We start from the raw sequence: 21,603 nt of genomic DNA on the forward strand, positions 1-21,603 counted from the left end.
CCCACCATAACTTTCAATTTTGGTGACTCCCCAGTTGCACTGGAATGGAAACAGCACATCACTCAGCAGCTCAACAGCATGCCTGAGGTGTTTGCACAGCATGACCTGGATTTTGGCCGGATGGACCAGGTGCGACATCATATAAAACTTTCGGATGACACGCCTTTCAAACTACGTGCCCGGCCAATCCACCCACAGGACATTGAGGCTGTCCGGAAGCACATTCAGAAACTCCTTCATGCAGGAGTTATCAGAGAGTCAGAGTCTCCATTTGCATCACTCATAGTGGTAGTCCAGAAAAAAAACAGCCAAGTCCGGTTGTGCATCGATTATAGGCGTCTAAACCTCCAGACTATAAAAGATCTTTGATGATGATGATGATGATGATGATGATGGTGATGATGTGAAGTTGAGAGTTGTTTGCCCCGGCGCTTGGGGGTCCCTCCAGACCCCAGTGTTTGCCATCGTAACTTATGGATGTGGATTTGGGTGGCGAAAAACCCCATCGCTAAGGGATCACAGAGAACCCACGGAGCACAGAGCACCCGTGGTCCTCCCGGAGCCCGGTTTACGCGTAACCCGGGGCCCATCCGGCTAAGAGCTTGCGTGCGAGGAGCAGGAGAACGGAGCAGAAAGAGGTAGGAGGACTAGGAGGCAGGGAGAGTCCGAGGTCCTCACGGAGGCCGGTTTACGCAAACACTGCCCTCTGTAAAGCTAAGCGTCCACCAGCGAGGTGCAGGAGAACCAAGGAGAAGGAGGAAGGAGGACGAGGAGGAACAGAGAGTCCAAGGTCCTCACTTAGTCTGGTTTACGCAAACACTGCCCTCTGTAAAGCTAAGCGTTCGCAAGCTCGGCGCAGGAGAACCGAGGAGAAGCAGGAAGAAGAAGATGATGATGTGAAGTTGAGAGTTGTTTGCCCCGGCGCTTGGGGGTCCCTCGATGTTTGCCATCGTAACTTACGAATGTGGGTTGGGGTAGTGAAATACCCCATCGCGATTACTAAGGGGTTGGCAAATACCCCCGAGGCGATGAGACAGGGGTAGCGAAATACCCTAATGCGAATAATGCCGGGTAGCAAAATGCCCCACCGCGACATCGGTAAAGGTAGCGATATACGAGTTACTAAGTGTGTCGGGGTTGCGGACAAATAGCCAGCCAAAAAGACAGACAGGAGTGCACACCACCGACAAGGACATGTCCCGCACCAGGCCGTGAGAGCCGAGGAGGGATTCAGGCGTAGCAGCTTCAACAGCATCAACATCTGTGTCAGCATCGCAAACCTCTCGGGGAAACCGCGGCTTCTTTAGCGGAAGAAACTTAGGCGCATCGAGCACTGCTGCTGCTGCTCCTGCTACTATAGGGCCCTTGCCCTTCGTCCCGTTTCGCGACAATACCCCCACCCTCCCTCACTGAGCCTCTGCACAAGGTCTAGCTGTGCTGCGGCCTGCGAGGGCGGGGTGGGGGTCCGCGTGTTATTATCCCAATAATAAGGGTTGTTACATCAAGCCAAACCTTTCTAAGCCGCAAAGACCATCAAACTCAGAAGTGAGTGGTTGTTAAATGGGACAGTGTAGCCTGCAACAGGGATATTTTGGACAGCATATTTGACAGAGACAGGAGGATTTTTTATATCTATATTAATAATGCAGTATAGCCTACATTAAATATATTATGTATAACCCAGCTGAATGAAAACAGTGCTTCAATAAAATTTCAAGGCACATGTATTCCAGTTTCAGATCCTAGTTGTATCACTTTATACCATCTTCTAGACTACATTGAATATTTATGTTTGAAAGTTTTAGTAATAGATAATAATAGATCATTTAAGTAATGTGAAAAAACATGATCAACCCGACAAGAAGTGTAGCCAAAATGTCTGTATCGCCCCCTGGTGTCTGACTGAGCTATATGTCGTACCTCACCCACCACACCCAACCTTCATGTTAGCAGATTGGACAGGAGCAGCTAGAGAAGACATGCTAAGAGGAGAAAAGCACAGTCAGAGTCAGCATGTAGTGCATTGTGGAAAAGATCTGATTGGCCATGTTTTCATCATTTATCAATGCAATGATCCCAAACACACTGCCTAAAAGCATAGCTGGATAGGAAAAGACACAATGGATACTATCAGTTATGGACTGCCTCCTGGCAGGCCAGACCACAACATTATTGAAGCAGTGTGGGATTATCAGAGAACAGAACAAAAGGCAAAAATATCCAAAGAAGAGTTTTGAATGTTCTTCAGGAAACCTGGAGAACTATTCCTGACGACTGCCTAAAGAAATGATAAGAAAGCTGCCTGCGAGAGCTCAGGCTGTGTTTAAGGATAAAGCTGGTCACATTAATTTCCCTAATTTCTTTCTGGATTAATAAAGTATTCTGATTCTGATAAATGTTGACTTTGAAGCTCATTAGAACAGTACAAACTCTGTTCCCCCCCCTTATTTCCTGTATTTATCTTTGTTTTTTAAGGGGTTGCTCATGACCTTTGGACATTACTATAGCTATCAAAAGAACATCCTGGAGTGCCCTCCCTCTTTCTCTCAGCTCATTTCAGCACAGATTTTCACTGGACCACCAGGGGGAGCAACATGTACTGATAGAGAACTATTCCTGAGAGCTGAGAGCACCGATGTGGCTGATTCAGGTCAGTGTTACGGTACAGTGATGCAGAATGAAGTCACAGCTCACACAGAGTCTGGGAAAGGCAAGCGTCAGTGTTTTTGTCCCGTGCCTGATATTACCATCATGTTACCATGTGACAGTTTGACATGAAAACATTATGATGCCATATCCAAAAGATAATTTTGAGTTACTGCAGTTGCAGGAAGCTGGTGCTAAAGCAGACCTGTAAGCAGAGACGGACACAAGGTGAGAGTGTTTTGATAAGTTTTATTTTACTAAAAAAAAAAAATGGGGAGAAAGTTCACATTAACATTTAGCCTCAATATTACAGTATATTGAAATTCTTCTCAAAGGAAGTAAAATACAACATTTTCTTTTCTTTTAACCTTATATTAAAAATATCAAATAGTACTCATCTAGCAGTGCTTGCAGTATTTTAAGATATGCTGCAGGCTTGATAGCAGAAAGGTTGGCTTTATACAGAGCACAGAGGGTTTTCTTTTATGCAGTTATGTATTTATTTACTTTTTTTTTCTTTGCTTTGCAGAGACAGCCTACCTTTTTGTTATCTGGCCTAGTTTGATTGACAAGCTGAACATGCAATGAGGGCAACTACACAAAATCATCCTACAGATTATACCGGTGCAGTAAGACACTTGGAACAGGCTTGCAATGCAACAACAAAAAAACAAACAAACCAAAAAAGCTAAATGTTCCATTCGTTGTGTTCTGTCCAAACACCCGTCATGTCACAGGGTGCCCTCGCTCCTCTACAAAGTGATCTGAAATGAATTCTGGGTGTATTTTCAGTACAGCTTACCAACCATGGACATGGTGAATAAGAAAAGTAGACTAAAAAATAACATCACTACCTGAATAAACTTCAAAAAACACACTCCTTAGAGCATTTCTCTAGTTGCACAGAACTGTACAGGCACACGTATTATATATATTTAAAATAAATAGGGCTAATTTGGCCGAGACTCAGTGAGGAGGGCACTCCTCTCTTGCTTGTCAGTACAGAGAGAGGGAAAAGAAAAATTCCAGCCATTTACTGGGACGGCCGTTTTCTATAATTCTTGTGTTCCCTTAAACACACAAGTACACACACACGTCATGTACATCCACACTGTCATTCAGACACATTGGCCTCCTCCTACCACCCACACACACACACACACACCCCCACACACACACACAGAAAGCCCAGGGAAGGAAACAAAAATCAGGTGCTAAACATTATTCCAAAACATGTAAATGCCTTTATTTGTGGAATGCCTCTGACCAAGAAAACAAAAACAGAAAGTAGAGTTTGAGTCGACTGGTTTTTCAAATCATCAAACCAGAACTTGGCAAAGGGATGACAACACCCCACACGCCGAGGCATGATCCTGTGCCACTGCGCCAGGCTGTGGCCTCCAGACCCTTGTCCCCTCCCATTTTCCCCACAGTGGTCCCATAACTCCCTGTCTTCTTGCCAGTGGGAAGCGGCTGGGCTCTCCTCACGTTTACAGGACACGACACATGACTATTAAGACGCCCCGGAAATCTCCTTCACGTGCCCGGCTCCATCTCCTCACAGGACTGGGTGTGGTAGGGTCGGGTGGATGTGGGGTTTAAACGGAAGGGAGATGTGGAAGGGGAGGGCTGGAGGATTGGGGGGCTGTACAGTTGAGACGAGCTGCCTGCTGTGGGCGAGGGAGAGCTGAGGCAGGATTACTGACTGCTGGGGACCAATGTTTGTATGGAGTCTCTCTCTCTCACTCTTTCGTCTCCAGGTGAAGCCCTGTGGGAGGTGGCCGGGGATTAAACATCGGTGGAGAAGTAGAGTGTGTTTCGCTTCAGCTCAGCATAGGAGATGGGAGGATGCTGCAGGTAGTAGAGCAGCACCTGGACCTAAGAGAGGAGAAAACAAGGCTGTATGAGTACAGCTTCTGCTGGAACAATTTGCGCTTGGATGAGTGTGAAAATGATCATTCTGGATTTTGTGACAGAAACATTACAACCAACATATTTTTTTTTTAATATGGAAGCAGATATGGCTCATGAGCAGGCTGCTGTGATGTGCTTTGCTTTAAAATATCTGAATTTTTACATTTATTTTTACATTTTTACAATTTACAGGGCAGACAAATTGCTGCTGACCTAAAAATGAGTAGGGGAAGGTTGTGGCAGTAAGCCATGGACGGAAGGTCACCTTTGACCATTATTAAAAAGAAAATCAGCTTCATAAACATAGATGAATCAATCAATCTAATGTTCTTCCTCTCTCTGCTCCACAAATTCTCCTTAATCTCCGCTTTAATAACCAGTTTTATCATAAGGGCACATGTCTGGTTAATGCTGTCGCAGCTCATCAGGAAAATCACCTCCTAGCGAGAATGTTGCCACTTTGCTAGGTGGAGGGTCTCTAATTAAAAAACAAAATAAAAAATACAAAGGAATCCATCACTAAATCACCCAGATTATACTTAGATTACATGCAGGATGAAGCACTGGCCTCATCTGTCTGACGTGTTGTATTCTTAATGCAGTAAACATTTAGACTTTAAATAAGCCTCAGTGCAAACACTGGGCTTCACTGTAATGGACAGATGGGACCGTGCATGTGCACTCTGCCCCCCATTTATGATGATTTACTCTGGATGTTGTTTATTCTGCCAAGCGGAGCTATTTGTGAACAGGAAACACATCTCTTTGCAGAGATGAATGGATAGCCTGCAGTCTAAATACAGCTGGGGTGGGTGGGGGTCAGTGACATTGGTCACTGGGTGATGTGGGAGTGAAATTCATCTGCAGATCACAAGCAGCAGCTGTGATGCGCACATACGCACCAATTTAACATCGACTACTTGTACCTGCTAGGCCAATCGATTTTTTTTTTAATCTCAATTAACAAAGTGCAGCTTTGTATTCAACTTTCAAAAACATCCATGCACCTGTGCCATGACGTCATGTGACCAGATGTCAGAAGCGGAGGTGATGTGCTGTCCCTTCGCACTCTCTGACTCTGAGGGCCTGAGCAGAGTGGGGCCGAACACGGTGGCCAGGTTATGAAGGGACATCTTGTTGATGGGCTCCTTCTCAGCCACCCTGCAGAAGCAACAACCAACAAGCACCGTTAGGTTCTCTGTGATGAGCTTAGTCTTATGTTTAAAAGTGACTGGAACAGGTTAAACATTTTTGTAAAGAAAAAAGCGAATAAGCACGATTAAAGAATAACAAAAAGTGTGTGTATTTGCGTGTCTGTGTACCGTTTGAGGTGCTCCAGCAGCGTGAGGAAGGTCATGATGTTGGGGTCAGGCAGCGAGCGCAGGAGGTGCATCATGCAGTTCTCCTTGGCTGCTGGGTCTGAGAGAGCTGTGAGAGAGGGAGGAAGAAGATGTCAGATTCAATTATGGCAAGACGGCTTTCTAACAGTCCTCATCTTCTCCAGTTGGTCAACTGTAACTCACTTTGGCAAAAGTCTAAACACACACACTTCCTGGAATGAATGTAAGAGCTCAAAGGTCGCACCTATGCCCTCCATGAAGGCGGGATAGAGGCGGTCAGTGAGGAGAGGCTCCGGCAGCTCCCTGAAGTACAGCTTCAGCGTTCCTGCAATGGCGTTGATGTCCATGTCGCTCAGCATCACCAGGATATCTTTGGTATCTGTAAATCAGACACAAACACTTATCACATTATTCAAGTTTTACACTTGATCTCTGCTTCCTCCGTCTCCAGGACTGAGGCGACCCCGCATGCATTGGTGTTTGACTTTTGTTTGTCACATCAGAGTGGATGCTAGGCCCTGCTCAGTCACATCTCAGCGAAGTAAAAGCAGCTGTGACCACAAAGACTCTTATGCAACAGGAGACCTTGAACACGATACAGCTGCTGCTCCTCATCTGTCCTGGATCGCCTGACTGTCAGTTTTCACTAATCCCTCATCTAGAGTGCTAAAGCAAAGACCTCAGTTACTAAAAACCCGGCTGCAGAATTTTTTTACATCTAAAAGCAGCATAAGGTGCTGCGTTTTTAGGAAATTACTGAGAAAAAATGGGGTATGGTGGGATTGTAATGCGGGGGCAGCCGGTTTTGTGTTAAACCTATCGCCTTACTGACTCTCACATGACCCAAGTTCAGGACACATACAATAAAAGACAAATGGTGATTCATTTTTTTGCTGTGTGGATCATTTTATAATGTTTGCCAGTAACATCTGTAACCTGGTTGTTCATACGTGATTCCTGCTGAACAGAGTGAGCGAATTAATCGCTGTGCTGGAAAACAGAGTGAGCCCTGCAGAGTGTCCTCATACAGTCTGTCTGCGGTTTCCTGTCAGTTTCAGCTGTTCGCTGCAGTGAGACCAGTGTTTCTGACAATGTGCAGAGTGCACTGAGCGTCTCACAGATTTTTAAAAGCAAAGTGCAAGAACACAGACAGATGACTCATGTGTTCTGCTGAAAATCAGTATAAGACTTCACTGATACTGAACTATTGTTCTTGTGTCTGTATCTGACCAGCTTCAGAGGAATGTTTTTTTCTTGGTTAAGCCACTTCACGCCAATCTGTGAATCACTCAAGCATAAAAAAGGCATCTAACTCAGGGGATGAACCATTGTTGTGTCTACACATAACAGACAACTTAGCAAAGAGTTTATTTTATCTTTGGATCTTTAGGTACTTTGTTGCTAGCTGCATTTGGCAAAACACAATTTGCCCCCATTTCTTTAGTTAATCCATCTACTGTTCACTGAAGCTTCATCAGAAATGGTCTAAGTAGAAGGATGACTGTTGCTGAGGTATGCCAGATTACACAAGAACTGAACTGAAAGTCAGCAGCAACATCTTTAGGACGATGCAATACTATCAGTCATAGACTGGCCTCCCTAGATTGTGGATCTCGACATTACTGAAGCAATGTGGGATCATCCTGTCAGAGAACATCCAAAGAAGAGCTTTGAGTGTCCTTCAAGAAGCCTCTTCCTACTGTTCCTGGGACTTCTTAGAGAAATTACAAAAAGGCAGCTTAAAGTAAGAAAGTTCAGGCTCACATGATGAATAAAGGTGGTCATAACAAATATTAACTTTTAAGTTTCAGAATCATACAAACTCTGTATTTAGCTGTATCTTTGCCTCTCAATAAATTATTGCTATTTGGAATTTTCCTAGAGCAAAAGAAATGAACTGTGGCTCATGACTTTTGCACAGTAGTGTATAAATCTAAATGTCATTGCACATATTCTGCATCACAGAATCACCTCTACTGCATTGCAAAGAGAAAGAACAATAAACAATATTGTCGTGCAGTAAAGACGATGGGAGGAAGAGCGTGTCTCACAGAGACAGTGAATGGAGTCTTACTGGTATCGAATGCTGATTTGAGGGCCTGGATATCAGTGGCCACCCCTGAGATCCTGTAGATTCCCACTTCATCGATCCCCCTCTTCTCCACCTCCTCAATGCACTGACGGACTATGTAAGGCACCTTGGAGCGCTCGCGCCTGTGGACAAGCACAGCAGTTATTTTCTGATGACTGAACTGGGCTTGCACATCTTCATCACAGGCGCCATGAAAACAGTTGTTTCTTTTCATGAGACGGGAACTTTTCTCATCATCTCACATATACATCGATGAATGCCTATTCATGAAACTTTCAATGTCTCATTCTATCATTTAGACACATGAGCTCTGAGCCCTTTTCAGTCTCAACAACAGGAACAAGCTTACTTTGTAACAACGTTGATTTTGACTCCAAACACGCCACTCTGTTTTTTGGACGGCGTTCTCTTTAAGCTGAGGTCTCGACTTGTAAACTTCATGGAGAATTCCACTTTAATCTGAGGAGGAACAAACAACATTAAGAAGGCAAAACTGTGGGATTGTAACGAGTCACTTTGTGTGCGACGACTGACATCTGTTTTTTTTATTAATTTTATTTCTGTGTCTGGTTTCTGCCATCTTATTACTAAGTTTATATTTGTATTGTACAGCACTTTGGTCTACCAGGTGTGTTTTTAAAGTGCTATATAAATAAATGATGATGATGATGATGATCTTTAAGCTAATCATTTTAATATATGGAGAAAAAACCTAAAATAAAAGAAAAATTTGTGGAAAAAAGTTTATGGAAAAAAAAATAAATCAAGATTTCCTTTGTATATATTTAGTTATTCTATTCAAAGTTCTGTCTGTACAAATCTCCGACCTTGAAGGCTTTATTTCCTGGACGAGTCCAAGCTAAAAGTCCCTCTCAGATACTTACCCCATTCATCTCTATGACATCCATGTGCCAGTTCTTGGACTGCACAGTCTGAGGATCCAGCTGAAAGACACAACACAGACAGAAACATGGTTGTTAACATTTTTGAGAAGCCTAAATAAGGACATGACTAAATTCATACTGGGATTTTCCCAGGAACAGAAAAATTGCTTAATCACATCATCAGTGAGCCGTCGCTCCCTTGGACAACTCGACATTTCTCAATACAACACACAGAAAGGAAGAAGAAAAAAAAAGCCTGGCAACAGTATCTGTACATTTCCTCGAAACCTGCTTACTTAATTCCAGCGTACCCACGGTGGGTGTTGTGACCAAACTGGACTTTGCCACCAGGGAAATTCTTTTCCCACATAAATCCTCAGGAATGTTTGTTCTTGTAGTACGGAAATAGAGTCTGCTTTTATGCTTTAATCTGTCTCTAAATAAAACCTGAGAAATTTCCATTCTAAAACAGAAAGTGGTGAAGTAAAAGTAACCGTCCTCGTGTGTTTGACAGAGAAATGCTGATTTAACCTCTTTACATTTCACTAAAGAAGAATCCCAGTAAGACATTCAAGTATGATCTGACACCTTTGGGTTTTTGTAGGTACAGAGAATTAAAACATAATTAAAACAACTGAAAAATATCTCCAAAATTATAACCACATGGAGCTCAACGTTCGGTTTTAGTGGAGGATAAAATAAGGAAACTGGAGACATGACTGCACTACCCGAAGCCCAGGCAAAGTAATGCTTGTAACCCCGGGCTCTAACGTAGATGCTGGACAATAAACTGAAGGCAGTAAGTTTATCGTCCCACAACTTTTTCGCTTCTGCTGCCCTTGTACGCCTTCAGCAGTCTCTCAGGCGTCGAACGAGGGCTCCAGATTGACTGAGACACTTCTCCTGGTTCACCGCACATATTCTCAAAGCGTGGCTCTCACGTCTCTCAGTGAGGCAGCACAGACAGCTTGTTGTTGTTTTAAGTCTCCTGGAGTCTGCGCCCGCTGTGCGAGGCCACAACAGCTAATGCCTTTTTTATAGTTTCAGCATCTGCACTACTCAGTTATGTCATCGCAACCCTGCACAGCGATGTGCTTAACGTAGAGGAAAATTACTCTTGCTGGGTGAGCGCAGGGGTAGCGCGCTCCTCTTATTGTCGGCATTAAAAGTTTTTAGTGAGTGTATTTCATTACCTCGTAAAAAGGCCATTTGGCACCGGTTTCACGCATTCCTATTATCGCTAAAGCCTGTTTTCCCAGCAGTGTTTGGGCTTCAGACGAGGGACAGGTAATCACTGCAATCGGGGCTTTACACAGCAACTGCCGAGAAGGGAACCGGGCAAAGATCCAAGGCTCACTGATGACGCCTCTTTAAGCCCCCCTGAAGTAAACTAATTGATAAAAATAAAAATAAATATCCTACCCATTTCCTCCTTATTACTCTGCTCATTTCTAAAAATCCTGATTAAAAATGAATGTACTCAAATAGGGTTGTAAAAACAAAGAGGGTCCATTACAGCCATTTGTATACTCAGTGACCCTGTCCAAGCCTGTATCCACAACTGGGCCGTTTATTAAAAAATAGCTGAGAGGAACTTGCTCCCCCACTCGCCTGCTTCCCTGAGAAATGAGTTTGAGAGGAGGCCTGCATGAAGCAAGCTTTCATTTACGTTATAGTATTTCATTCAGAATAAAGCACAAAATGTCAGCAGGAGGGATTGCACTGCAAGACGCGGTTTGTGACTTAGCGGAGGATGAGTTCAGTCAGCTGGTCTAACAGCAGAGGGAGGATTTAAGGTTTTATTCCGAGTGACAGCTCGCAGTCAGGGAACCTTCAGGAAGATGGCAGGAGGTAACAGAGCTGAGACTTGATATGAGAGACGTAAAGAAGAAAAAAGACGTTTGCTCCCATATAAAAGAACCCAGCTTTTATATGGGAGCAAGTGTGCGCACCGAGTATGAGGTACAGCCGGTTTACTTCCATCCGGCCGTATATGTGCACGTCCCACTAACTCTGCACTCTGTGTGCTTAAACACACTAACCTTCATTTATCTGCTCTCCTGCATGTTTGAGCGTATTGAAATGAACATAACGGGAAGCATGCGGCCGCCGTGTGATTCGGTCCATTTGCAGAAACCTACAGAAAAGTCACGGTTGATTTGAGTATCCTTTTTCCTGCATGTTGCTGGACTCTAGGTCAGTCATGCAGAATACAGGCTTTGATATCATGACTAAGAGTCTCCAAATAAAGAAGCAGGCAGACATGTACATGCAGTTTGAACAGAGTACAGGCTGTGCTCTACTCAGACTGATCTACAAGATCAAAGCTGATAAGTCATTCTTTTGTGCTACTAAATGGTTTCTTTTACACCGACAGGGCAGAATGTGGTTATCAGTCACACGGTATTACTCAGACTTGTACTCTGGATTTCAGTTTTACATTTCAAGAAAAAAAAAAAAAAATCTTGTTCCCACCCAGCTTTGAACCGGGGACCTTTTGCGTGTTAGGCGAACGTGATAATGACTACACTACGGGAACTAACTGAGAGCCCTCCCCCCTCCCCTCTGGAAATATAATCCCGCCCTCCACCCTGCTGTGGATCTGAGACTGACAGCAACAACACAGGGGCAATCAAGGGTCTGCATCCCCTATGGAGCTGCTCAACACATGCAGCGCTACAAAGAATCTTGATGCATCGGTGTACATCATGCACGATGTTCTCTGTGCACAGGGATCCCTCTTTCCTGTCCACAGGAACACTATACATGAAAGCATTTTCATCTGACAAGCGTGACCGATGCGGGTCTGTGAAAGGACAGTTGTTTGCAAAACTACGTTTCAGTTAAGTGCAAAAGGAAAATCTTGCTCAGATGTGCAAATTTGTCACCAATATGAACATTTAGTATCACATGCTGCTCAGATTTAGTACAACTAAAGAGCAGTGTTTGGACACTTGTTTGTTTTGTGTGATTATAAATTTATGTAAAAGCAAGAGCTGAATAATGCAGACCAAAGAGAAGGAAAACAGCGGCAGAAGCCTGAACCAAACAGTCAGGTACAAAGTGATGTGTAAAGCAAAACTAATGAAATCTCTATAGACTTAATTAGCTTATTGTTGCTGTGCTTGGAGAGGTAATGCGTGCTGGCGACAACACAGCAAAAAGCATAACTTGATCTTTTGATATGCTAAATTAATGAATCGCTGTTTAATTTGTCCTTTGTGTTTCATCACACTTTTTCACCACTGCTTCTCTGCCTGATTAAATATTCATTCCGCTGCAGAAAGCTTTTTATTAGTCCTTTAATTAGAACGTGGTGCGAACTGCGCGGCTCCTTGGATTTAGCAGGATTACAGGAACCGTGCGCACAGTGACTGAACCTTCATTTCATTTTTTTTCTTTTTAATTTCCAGCTAACACATCCTGCAGCAGCAAAGTTGCTCCTGCTCCATAAGCAACAGGACTATTTTTGGATTCATGAACCATAATGTTTATATGACTCTTTACTCAACAGCTGCTGATGTCAACGAGGCCATGGGACGTCTTTGACTCGGTTGCCATGTTGCCTTCTGCCCTCTCTTCCTAGTTTGGGCCAATCGGCAGGGATTTTCAACTGAATGAGAGTTGTGATTTGCAGACTAGTCTTTTATCTCTGCCAGCAGTGTGTGATTCTCATCCAGCGCCTGTAAGCAGCGACACACAGATGAGTACTACACTTACGCAACACCATCCTTGCCTGCAGCAGAGCGGAGCACTGATACTGAAACGCAGAAAAACATAAAGGGGTGAAATATTCCTTTAATATTCAGCGTCAAAAACAAAAACCTCCTTTATTTTCCTTAAAATACCCATATGATCAGTTTTTTATGATTTCTTCATTGTGCTGCAGCATGAACGTGCTCAGGAAAAGACCGAAATCTCTTCAAATTCACGTGATTTCAGGAACTTTGTTATTGACCAGTGTCATCTCTCGTTTCCACATGGAGGAGAGACACAGTCAAAGACTACTTTGTTTCATTTACTTTGACATTTTATCATTTAAATGCACCGTTCCCACCATCCAAAGTCTGTCAACTGTAGCCATGGCAACTAACCTCCCAGCTAATGTGAAAAAAAGAACTGGAGTAAGATTCAACTGAGCAACTATGCGAGTTTGTTTTCCTGATTATTTAGTAACTTTTCATCGCATTACTTTTGCTGCTCAGGCTCACAGCATGTGCTTTATGTTTACCAGCAGTGACAAATACACTTTTAGTGACCATATCTTTATAGATACCTGCATGCAAGGGGCACAAATAAAGTGCACAACACTACTGTGATTAATAGCACATCCCCAAAATCTCACTCCGTAATTAGATGATTAATGCCTTTGTGTCACTGTAAGGAGATTAAAGGCTATTTGCATGCTGGCTGCTGCACAGCCAGAAGCAAGGGGGTCACTGTGGGCATCAACCTGAGAATGCTTTACTGACCTGCCACTCCCCTCCTGGAGCCTATTAACCAATCACAGATCTTGCACACAGGGGGGGATGAATTGGGGCCAATAAAGGGCCATGCCCTCCGGTGGAGACAGGAGGAGATTTATGTGGCCTATATAAAAAGGCCATTAGGGGAGTAGATGGCATTTTAGGCACACAGAAAGGATGAAATGCTAATATCTCGTCTGCACTAATCAACATACTAAAATGGAGAGTATAATTTCCATATGGGAGCTGAAATGCTGCAAGGGTAAGAGGTAGGATGAACGAGTGGGAGGGAAGATGATAATGGTCGGATGCGATTCTCCTCGATGGCTTAGTCTGCATTGTTCTCTGCACTAAGCTGGCTAAAAGTCCACAAAAAGGAGGGAAAAACAGAACACAACGCAAAAGCTACAACCCCACATCCCAGCCTCAAGGCTATTTGCTCCTTTGTTGCGACACATCAAATATATTGTGTCTAGTTCTACACCAATTAGCGTTTTCCAGCCAGCTTCCCATCTCATCACACTGTTTCTTAATTAGGCGCTGCTTCCAGCTCACGTAGGGAGCACAATTCCCTGGTGTACTTCCGTGCCCTCACCTATCCTTTTCATTCCTCTAAACACCCAGTAAATAACATGATGCATGCCACAGATGCACAGACAGAAACAAGACGCACTATGCCCTAAAGTCTGCTTTTCCTGGCCCCAACAATTATGATTCAAATTTCTAAACGCATATCTGCATGATTTAATTTTAAAAGCATGCACAACAGAGTGCACACACACACTGCTTAACCAAAAACTAAGAATGAACCCTTTACAGAAAACAGAACTATTCAAAATATCCATGCGTGCCTCCGCTGCGTTATGGTTTTAGATAATATCAGTGGATAGTTAAACATCATCGAGAGCAATCCCCAGCATGTTGCAATGAAACACATGACCGAGGGAAAGAAAGGGGGGGACTGTAGAAAGACTGATAGGATCAAAAGGCAACCAAGCTTGGAAAAATGGCAACACAAGCTCACTCAAAAAAAAAGAAAAAGAAAGAAAAAGTGACAAGAATTAAAGGATGAACCTTACAGAGCAGATGGGTGAACAGGGATTTCGGCACGGTGTGAATGCAGGGTGGCAAGATACCAAAAAGACTTATTGCCAAAGCTGAGAAATTTGGACAGCAGTGAGACAAAGGGACTTCCTCCTCTAGTGCCTTGACATTAACACGGTGGTACCTGTGTACAGAGAAATAATGTATGTAATCACTGTTTTATTCCGCTCAGTATAAAAGAGTGGTCAGCTTTCCTCAGGCTCGTGCTGAATAATGGAAAACATGGAAGCAAAGGTCAGCCTAAATCTGACTCTTTGTTATGAACACAGTTACTATGCACACAAATTACAGCTCAAAACGCTGTTGATGCTGAAGAAGAGGAGGGCTGTGCAAGAACGTGGTCACCCCCTCCAGATAAATAAATACCTAAAAATTCCACAGCTTATGTCTGCATTACTCCGTTTCAGCTGTGTGTGCAGAGGTGTGCACTGAATCACAGAACCTTTGCTGCTCAGCCAAAAGAGTCACAAACCAGAAACTGCATTTAAACAACGTCGCAACACCACGAAAGGCCAGTTGCAGACACTACAAAGAAAGGGATAATAACTGGCTGCATACCAAAACGACATCATGCAAACATTCCAGATGTGTGTCTCAGAGACAATATGGAGTAATATGACACTTAATAAACAGAAGAAGAAAAAATCGTTGCTTTAAATGCCAAAGAGGCGTCATTATCACAACTGAACAGCAGAGGGAGCCATTCTGATCGTCTAAAAACATGACAAGCTGCCTTTTAGTCATCACTAGTAGCTTTTTTTTTTTTTTTTTTTTAAAGGAGAAAAAAGGCTCGTGGATATGAAGACTGATGGAGAGGAGAGGGCAGGGAGCAGGAAATTATTATTTCATGTTATTAAACAGAGTGCTTTTAGAGCGATCGTGAATTCCTATCTTAATTAAATCGTCGCACAGTCCCGTTTCATGTCGGTACCATTTTTTCAAATATTAACATCTTCTCACAAGTTATTCACAAGTGAGTGTAACCGATCCTGCATCAAACTCCAGTGCAATTCAGGATTAATCAAGAATATTCAATACTTTTTAAAGCTCAAATATTAAAGTTAGTAATAGAGATGCAGATTCTACCAGGATAAAAAAGGGAAATAAACCCATATCCTTATTTCTGGGTCACAGTTTAGCCATCACTGTCATCACTAGCTACATTCAGTCATCTGACCTTTCAGAATAGAACAATAGTCAACTCAGAAATAAAGACACCCATTAAGAGAGCACACGCACACAGAAAGGGATGAACTGAGGATAAAAGAGAGGGAGAACCAACAGATGGAAGTGACACAGTGATAAATAGAGGATGAAAAAAAGATTAAAGAGCAAAAACCACAGCTTGTGTGTGTGTGTACATATGTTAACCAGAAACCTTTTGTCTGAGCAGCTTGCTGCGGACGCGGCCCCATAGCTTGGCCCCAGTGTTGCTGTGCCTCTTGTGCACAGGGGTCTGTGGCTGGCTGGACAGATTGTGCTGATTCTGATCCACGCAGCAGTGCTGCTCCAGACGCTCGCACACCGAGTTCAAGTTTACATCCGATACCAAGATTTCCGTCATGCCAAAGCCTGTGAATTCCTCTCCCACCGATGGTGGAGGAAGAACACCGCGGACGATGAAGAGGATGGGAGTACGGATCCCCACGGAAGCTCTTAGTGATCAGTGAGTCGCTTCAGCAATCAAGTTTCAGAAAAAGACTCTGAAATTCACTTCAAAAGAGGAATGAGTGATGAGGAGGAGAAGTAGAGAAAGATGCTGCCATGGTGTCCTTGATAAGCCTGATAGTAGGTCCACGCTGATGCCCCTCTCTGTGAGTTCGCTCCACAGTCAGCTGCCAGCATCTCCTCAGTGTGCGATCTGACTTCCACAACAGCAAGCACACATACAGAGCGACTGAGCGAGAGAGAAAGAGAGAGAGCGCGAGAAGAGGGAGGGAGATGGGGGGTGAATGGGCTCCTGCTGTCAGTGAGCAGCTCTGCTTCTCCAGATGTTGATGGACACACCTCCAAAGAGAGAGAAGGGAGGGGAGGAGGGCACAATAAACAGTCAATGAGAAATGAGGGGGGAGAGAGGGTGAGAGAGAGAGCAAGAAGGAGCAAAGGCTAAATGCTGGACTCTGTTTTGTTCAGTGCTTTGACCCCTTGTCAACCTTTCCCAGAGTCGGCCAGCATGCTCAGGAAGTGAGTAAACAAAGAACTGTGACGATGAGAAAGAGGCAGTGAAAGCATGAAAGACAGACAGGTAATACCTGCGTCGCCAAAAACATGACTTGAAACACACAGGCAGACCTCTAAGAAGCTCTAAAGGCTCCTATGTTGTCATATCCTTTTAAAATCTGACTAGAAATATCTTTGCTCTCCCCCTCTTCTCTGTGCCTCCCCTCTGCAGATGACTTCTCCTCCCGCATTCTTACAGTTCTCCGATTTCCATCGTCTACTCTCTGCGAATGCGTGCGTCATTTTTCCACTACAATGCTCGACACTTTTCACCGTGCCTGTATGCTGACATTGGAAAGTCACTCAAAGACATCCACACGCACGCTCACACCCCGGGAGACACGGCCAGCGAATCTCCATGTTTATTCAACAGGACAGCCGGAGCTGGCTGCTCTTAAGAGAAGGATTCCTCTGTATAATGGATCGATATGGGGCAAGGGAGCCTGTGTATGCCTGTCAAACTCCATCTCCATCCACCGTGTCCCATCCCATTTGAATTAGGGAGGGGGGGTTCTGCTGGTGGAAAAGGTTACAGATATGAGGCTGCATTTTAAAACCCCAGACTGGTAAGACGCACCGTCTACTGGGCTGAAATGTCTTTGTGATTCAGAGACAGTATTAATTATAATTTAGTTACCTTCTGCTAAAGCGGCAGATTTTTTTTTTTTTTTGCCGTTTTCGCCACAGTTTTTAGCAACAAATTGGACTCATCCCGTCATCACAAGGCGTCTCAGCTAACAGCAGACAGCCTGATACCATAGTGTAAAAACATGTGGGTTAGAATGTGTTCTGTGGTAATGATAAAACACTAAAGTGGGAGCAGGACGGCCAGCATGTCTCACTTTGTGACCGAAAGTGTAGTACAGAGGGGGTGGTGGTGGAGGAGACCTCAGTCAACCCTCGCCACAGACTATTTTTAACTCTCAGAATTCGTAACTATGAAGCATACACACTCTATGCGTCATATCTTGGAAGGAATGTCTGGGAAAACCATGTTTTTAAAATGGGAGGAGAAAAAACCCCCACAGGGCGACAGAAAATTTTTTGGGCAACTCACTGAAAGAATCGTACATCGAACTGTAGCTTGTTTGATTGATTTCTGCTATCACAGCATCCAGAAGAGAAAATAAAGACTAAAACAAGCAGAAAAACAAACTACAATCAGCAAGTGTCATCATATGTGATGGGAGCTTCAAAATTAGTACAAGCAGCAGAGGCCAAGATACTCTGAGCGTCTGCAGTCTAGTCCTAAAATGATTTCACATCGTCATTGAAACAATTCTAAATCTTTCATTAGAACCTCGTGGCTCGAATTCTTACTACTTTCAGATCATACACCTGCAGTCTGGTTCATGGGGAAAGCTTCAAGTTTCAAGCTCAAGCCAAGAAAGCTTTTCACACTTTGGAAAATCCCCCCAGAGCTGCTTTCACAGGCCGAGCAGCAGCAATCTTCGCTGGCAAGATCAGTCAAGTGCGTCTTTAGCCGTCCCGCTTCAGTACAGGATGAGACAAAAAAAGACGAATTCCTCTCATTTCCAATTGAAACGCAACATCATCATCATCATCATTTATTTATATAGCACTTTAAAAACACACCTGGTAGACCAAAGTGCTGTACAATACTAATATGCACATAGTAATAAAACCAGGAATAGCAATAATTTTTTAAAAAAAAATAAAGTCTGTTACCCACAGAGTTAAAAGCCAGAGAATAAAAATAAATTTTTAATAAAGACTTAAAAACTGGCACTGATGTAGCCTGTCTAACATGGAGAGGAAGGTTATTCCAAAGCATCGGCGCTGCAACAGAGAACGCTCGGTCTCCTCTAAGTTTCAGCCGTGACTTTGGGACCGAAAGCAGCAACTGCTCAGCTGACCGAAGGGAATGAGTGGGGACGTGGGGTTTCAACAAGTCAGACAAATAAACAGTTGCCAGACCATTTAGAGATTTAAAAACCAATAAAAGGACTTCAAAACGGGTCCTAAATTCAATTGGAAGCCAGTGTAAAGAGGCCAAAATCGAGTGATGTGATCAAATTTCCTTCTGCCAGTTAAAAATCATGCCGCAGTATGTTGCACTAATTGCAAGCATGACAAAGTGCCCTGCCCAACCCTTATTAAAAGAGAATTGCAATAATCTAAACGTGAGGTAATAAAAGCATGAATAACACTTTCCAAGTCACGCTTGGAAAGAAAGGGCTTAACCTTCGTTAAACGTCTGAGGTGATAGAATACTGATTTTACCACCCCGTTTACATGGTCATCAAAGGTAAGTGCAGAATCAATTTTAACTCCGAGATTTGTGATCGAACTCTTTAGTTGGGAAGTCAAAGCTGCAAGATCAACATCTGGAGTATGAGAAAAACGATTTGGGCCAAATAAAATCGCTTCCGTTTTCCGATCATTAAAATTTAAAAAGTTTTTTGCCATCCATGCTTTGACAGCAGTAAGGCAGTCAAGCAGAGGTCGACTTGGGAGACTATCAGAATGACTAAAAGGTAAGTAGAGCTGGCAGTCATCTGCGTATAGATGGAATGGCACTTTATGTTTTCGGAAAATCGCGCCAAGAGGCAAAAGGTACAGTGAAACAATAACGGCCCAAGAATAGATCCCTGTGGCACACCCCAAAGCAGAGGGGCCACAGAGGATGAAGCCGACCCCAACTTAACACAAAAGGTCCTATTTAAGAGATAGGACTTTAACCACACAAGTGCCGAACCAGAAATTCCCACACAGTGCTGTAGGCGGGAGATCAGCAAATCGTGATCCACAGTGTCAAATGCAGCTGTCATGTCCAACAAGACCAGCACTGCATATTTACCACGGTCTGTCGCTATCAGGATGTGATTCATAACTTTTACGAGGGCTGTCTCCGTACTGTGAAATGGCTTAAAGCCGGACTGAAAGATTTCTGACAATTTAGAGTCATTCCATCAACTGAGTATAAACAACCCTTTCCAGAATCTTACTAAGAAAGGGAAGCTTAGAGATGGGTCTAAAATTTGATATGACTGAACTGTCTAAGCCCGGTTTCTTAAGTGAAGGATGTATGACTGCATGCTTAAATTCCCTAGGTACTTGACCAGACAAAAGACTAGTAGTAATAATGTTCAGAATGTGTGGTCCGATGATAGGAAATACCTTTTTAAGAAAATGGGGAGGAACATGAGGACACCTGATTGCATACTTTTACTGGCCTACAGTCACAAAACATGAAGCATTAACAATAAAAGCAAACAGATGTTCATAAATGAAGCCTGCTGCAAACTATGTTATTGAGAAGGTTCATGTTGTCCAATCTCAGATCATTCAAGCTTAAAAATAACCGAATGTGAGGAAAAGTTAGTTTTAATCCACGATTAAAATTTTGCTTTAGTTTTTTTTTTTTGTGTTTTGTGGGTTTTTTTTGTTTGTTGTTTTTGTTTTTTTGGGGGGGGGGGTGATTGTTAGGAGCAGATTAATGGTCTATTAATGGTCTGTGTCCATGTCTGCAGAGTATAATCACAGTAAGAGAGGGGCAGCCAATTAGAAGGAAGCTGGCTTTCAGGGAGGGGCTCTTAAAGAGACAGGAGCGAAAACTATTTAGCTCCTACAGTGATCACAGTTTAATGATAAATAATATGGTGACAGAAATTAGTATAACAGGCTCAAATAAGCCTTATTTTCTCTCTTGGTACCATAAAACTACAGTTTATGCCTGCTAGCAAAATTTAGCTTCATGTGTTGTGATATTAATTAGTGTGCTCATCATCCAGCTTGTAGCTGTCACTTAGACGATGCTGTTCAGGAAACGTTTCACACTTTATGGATAGCGCTATCTGCTTTCCAGTCATGTCTCATCTTCACTTTGCAAAATTTTGACCTTTGGCTTCTCTTTGAAGTGTCAAAAAGCCCCAAAGTCAAAAGATACTGACAGCAGAGGAGTAGAGTAACAGCAGGTGTTCATGCAACCTATGTCGACTGCTTCACAGCCCATCACGTCAAATACATTCATGCAGCGAGCTCACACGCGCGCACAGAGTTGCCAGTGTTGCACTCTCTCTTGTGTTGGCTCATAAGTTATTTATGCCTGCACACTATATGCAGACATGTTAGCGCAGAATACCTGTGGGTTTACACAACTCGGCACACATCAAAAACGCCAAGCAGTTCTGCACACAGACCGCCTCAATTCCCTCCAAAACTCAAACAGACTCCATACGTGGCATTTAAATGCAAAAATAATAACAGGCTGTCGATGTACCAGAATAATATTTTTCTCAATCATGTCAAAAGCAAAACTATTCGTTTCTGTGGTTTTATTGCTCGGTTTTGCTGTGCGTAAGAACAGTGGAATAATGGCTCCCAATTTTCCTTAAAAAACACACACACACACAAAAAAACCAGGACCTAGATAGATACGTACTGTAGAGATAAATTAACTGTATGAGATGATGAATTGTGTGGGGCTTTGAGCTTAGGAAACATGGGAATGATAAAAAGACGAAAGATGCATGCAGGGGAGGAAGAGGAGGAGGAGGGTGCCCAACGAGGAGATAAGATTAAGAATTCTTGTGAGAAGAGTAGAAAATGTAAAAGTACATGAAAGAAAAGACATGAGTAATTAGCAAAAGTCTCAATGCTAAAATAAATGTGTTTTTTATGTGAGGTGACTGTGGGGGATATGTTTGCCTTCTTTTACTCTCTCCGTCCATCTAACACCCACAAATTGTTGTTTTTATGATTTAACTGAGATATATAATAACACTGCTGGCACTCAGTCAGAGGTTCAGCACACGCTTTTATTTAAAATGATCTTAATTTAATACCATTTGGCCACCACATGAAAAGGTGAAAAAGCAGAAGGTTGAGTCCCGAGTGCTTGTGCTCTGACATCATGGCCGGCCCTGGCTCTTAATTATAGATGCGCCGGGTGGCACGGCCCCTCGTAAAGCTGC

The 21,603-nt window shown here is 43.3% G+C and overlaps 1 protein-coding gene across 2 annotated transcripts in view; it reads right to left on the bottom strand.

Annotated features, from left to right (window-relative positions):
* Positions 1–2,881: 2,881 nt before the first annotated feature.
* The window catches only part of abr (ABR activator of RhoGEF and GTPase), a 124,347-nt gene continuing 105,625 nt past the window's right edge, over positions 2,882–21,603 (bottom strand). Inside the window, exons 1-8 of one of the 2 annotated variants that reach the window (XM_042224828.1) lie at positions 15,825–18,276; positions 8,877–8,936; positions 8,342–8,451; positions 7,975–8,114; positions 6,145–6,279; positions 5,883–5,988; positions 5,568–5,721; positions 2,882–4,524 (exon numbers count right to left, since the gene is read on the bottom strand). In XM_042224828.1, coding sequence (XP_042080762.1) covers positions 4,435–4,524; positions 5,568–5,721; positions 5,883–5,988; positions 6,145–6,279; positions 7,975–8,114; positions 8,342–8,451; positions 8,877–8,936; positions 15,825–16,010 — 981 coding nt within the window. In that variant the 5' untranslated portion in view covers positions 16,011–18,276 and the 3' untranslated portion in view covers positions 2,882–4,434. Of the gene's footprint in view, positions 4,525–5,567; positions 5,722–5,882; positions 5,989–6,144; positions 6,280–7,974; positions 8,115–8,341; positions 8,452–8,876; positions 8,937–15,824; positions 18,277–21,603 lie in introns of those variants that run through there. The other variant, XM_042224829.1, reaches the window with a different exon arrangement.

Source organism: Haplochromis burtoni, unplaced genomic scaffold, assembly GCF_018398535.1.
Source record: "Haplochromis burtoni strain Fernald_Lab_line unplaced genomic scaffold, NCSU_Asbu1 Contig_152, whole genome shotgun sequence".
Lineage (NCBI taxonomy): Eukaryota > Metazoa > Chordata > Actinopteri > Cichliformes > Cichlidae > Haplochromis > Haplochromis burtoni.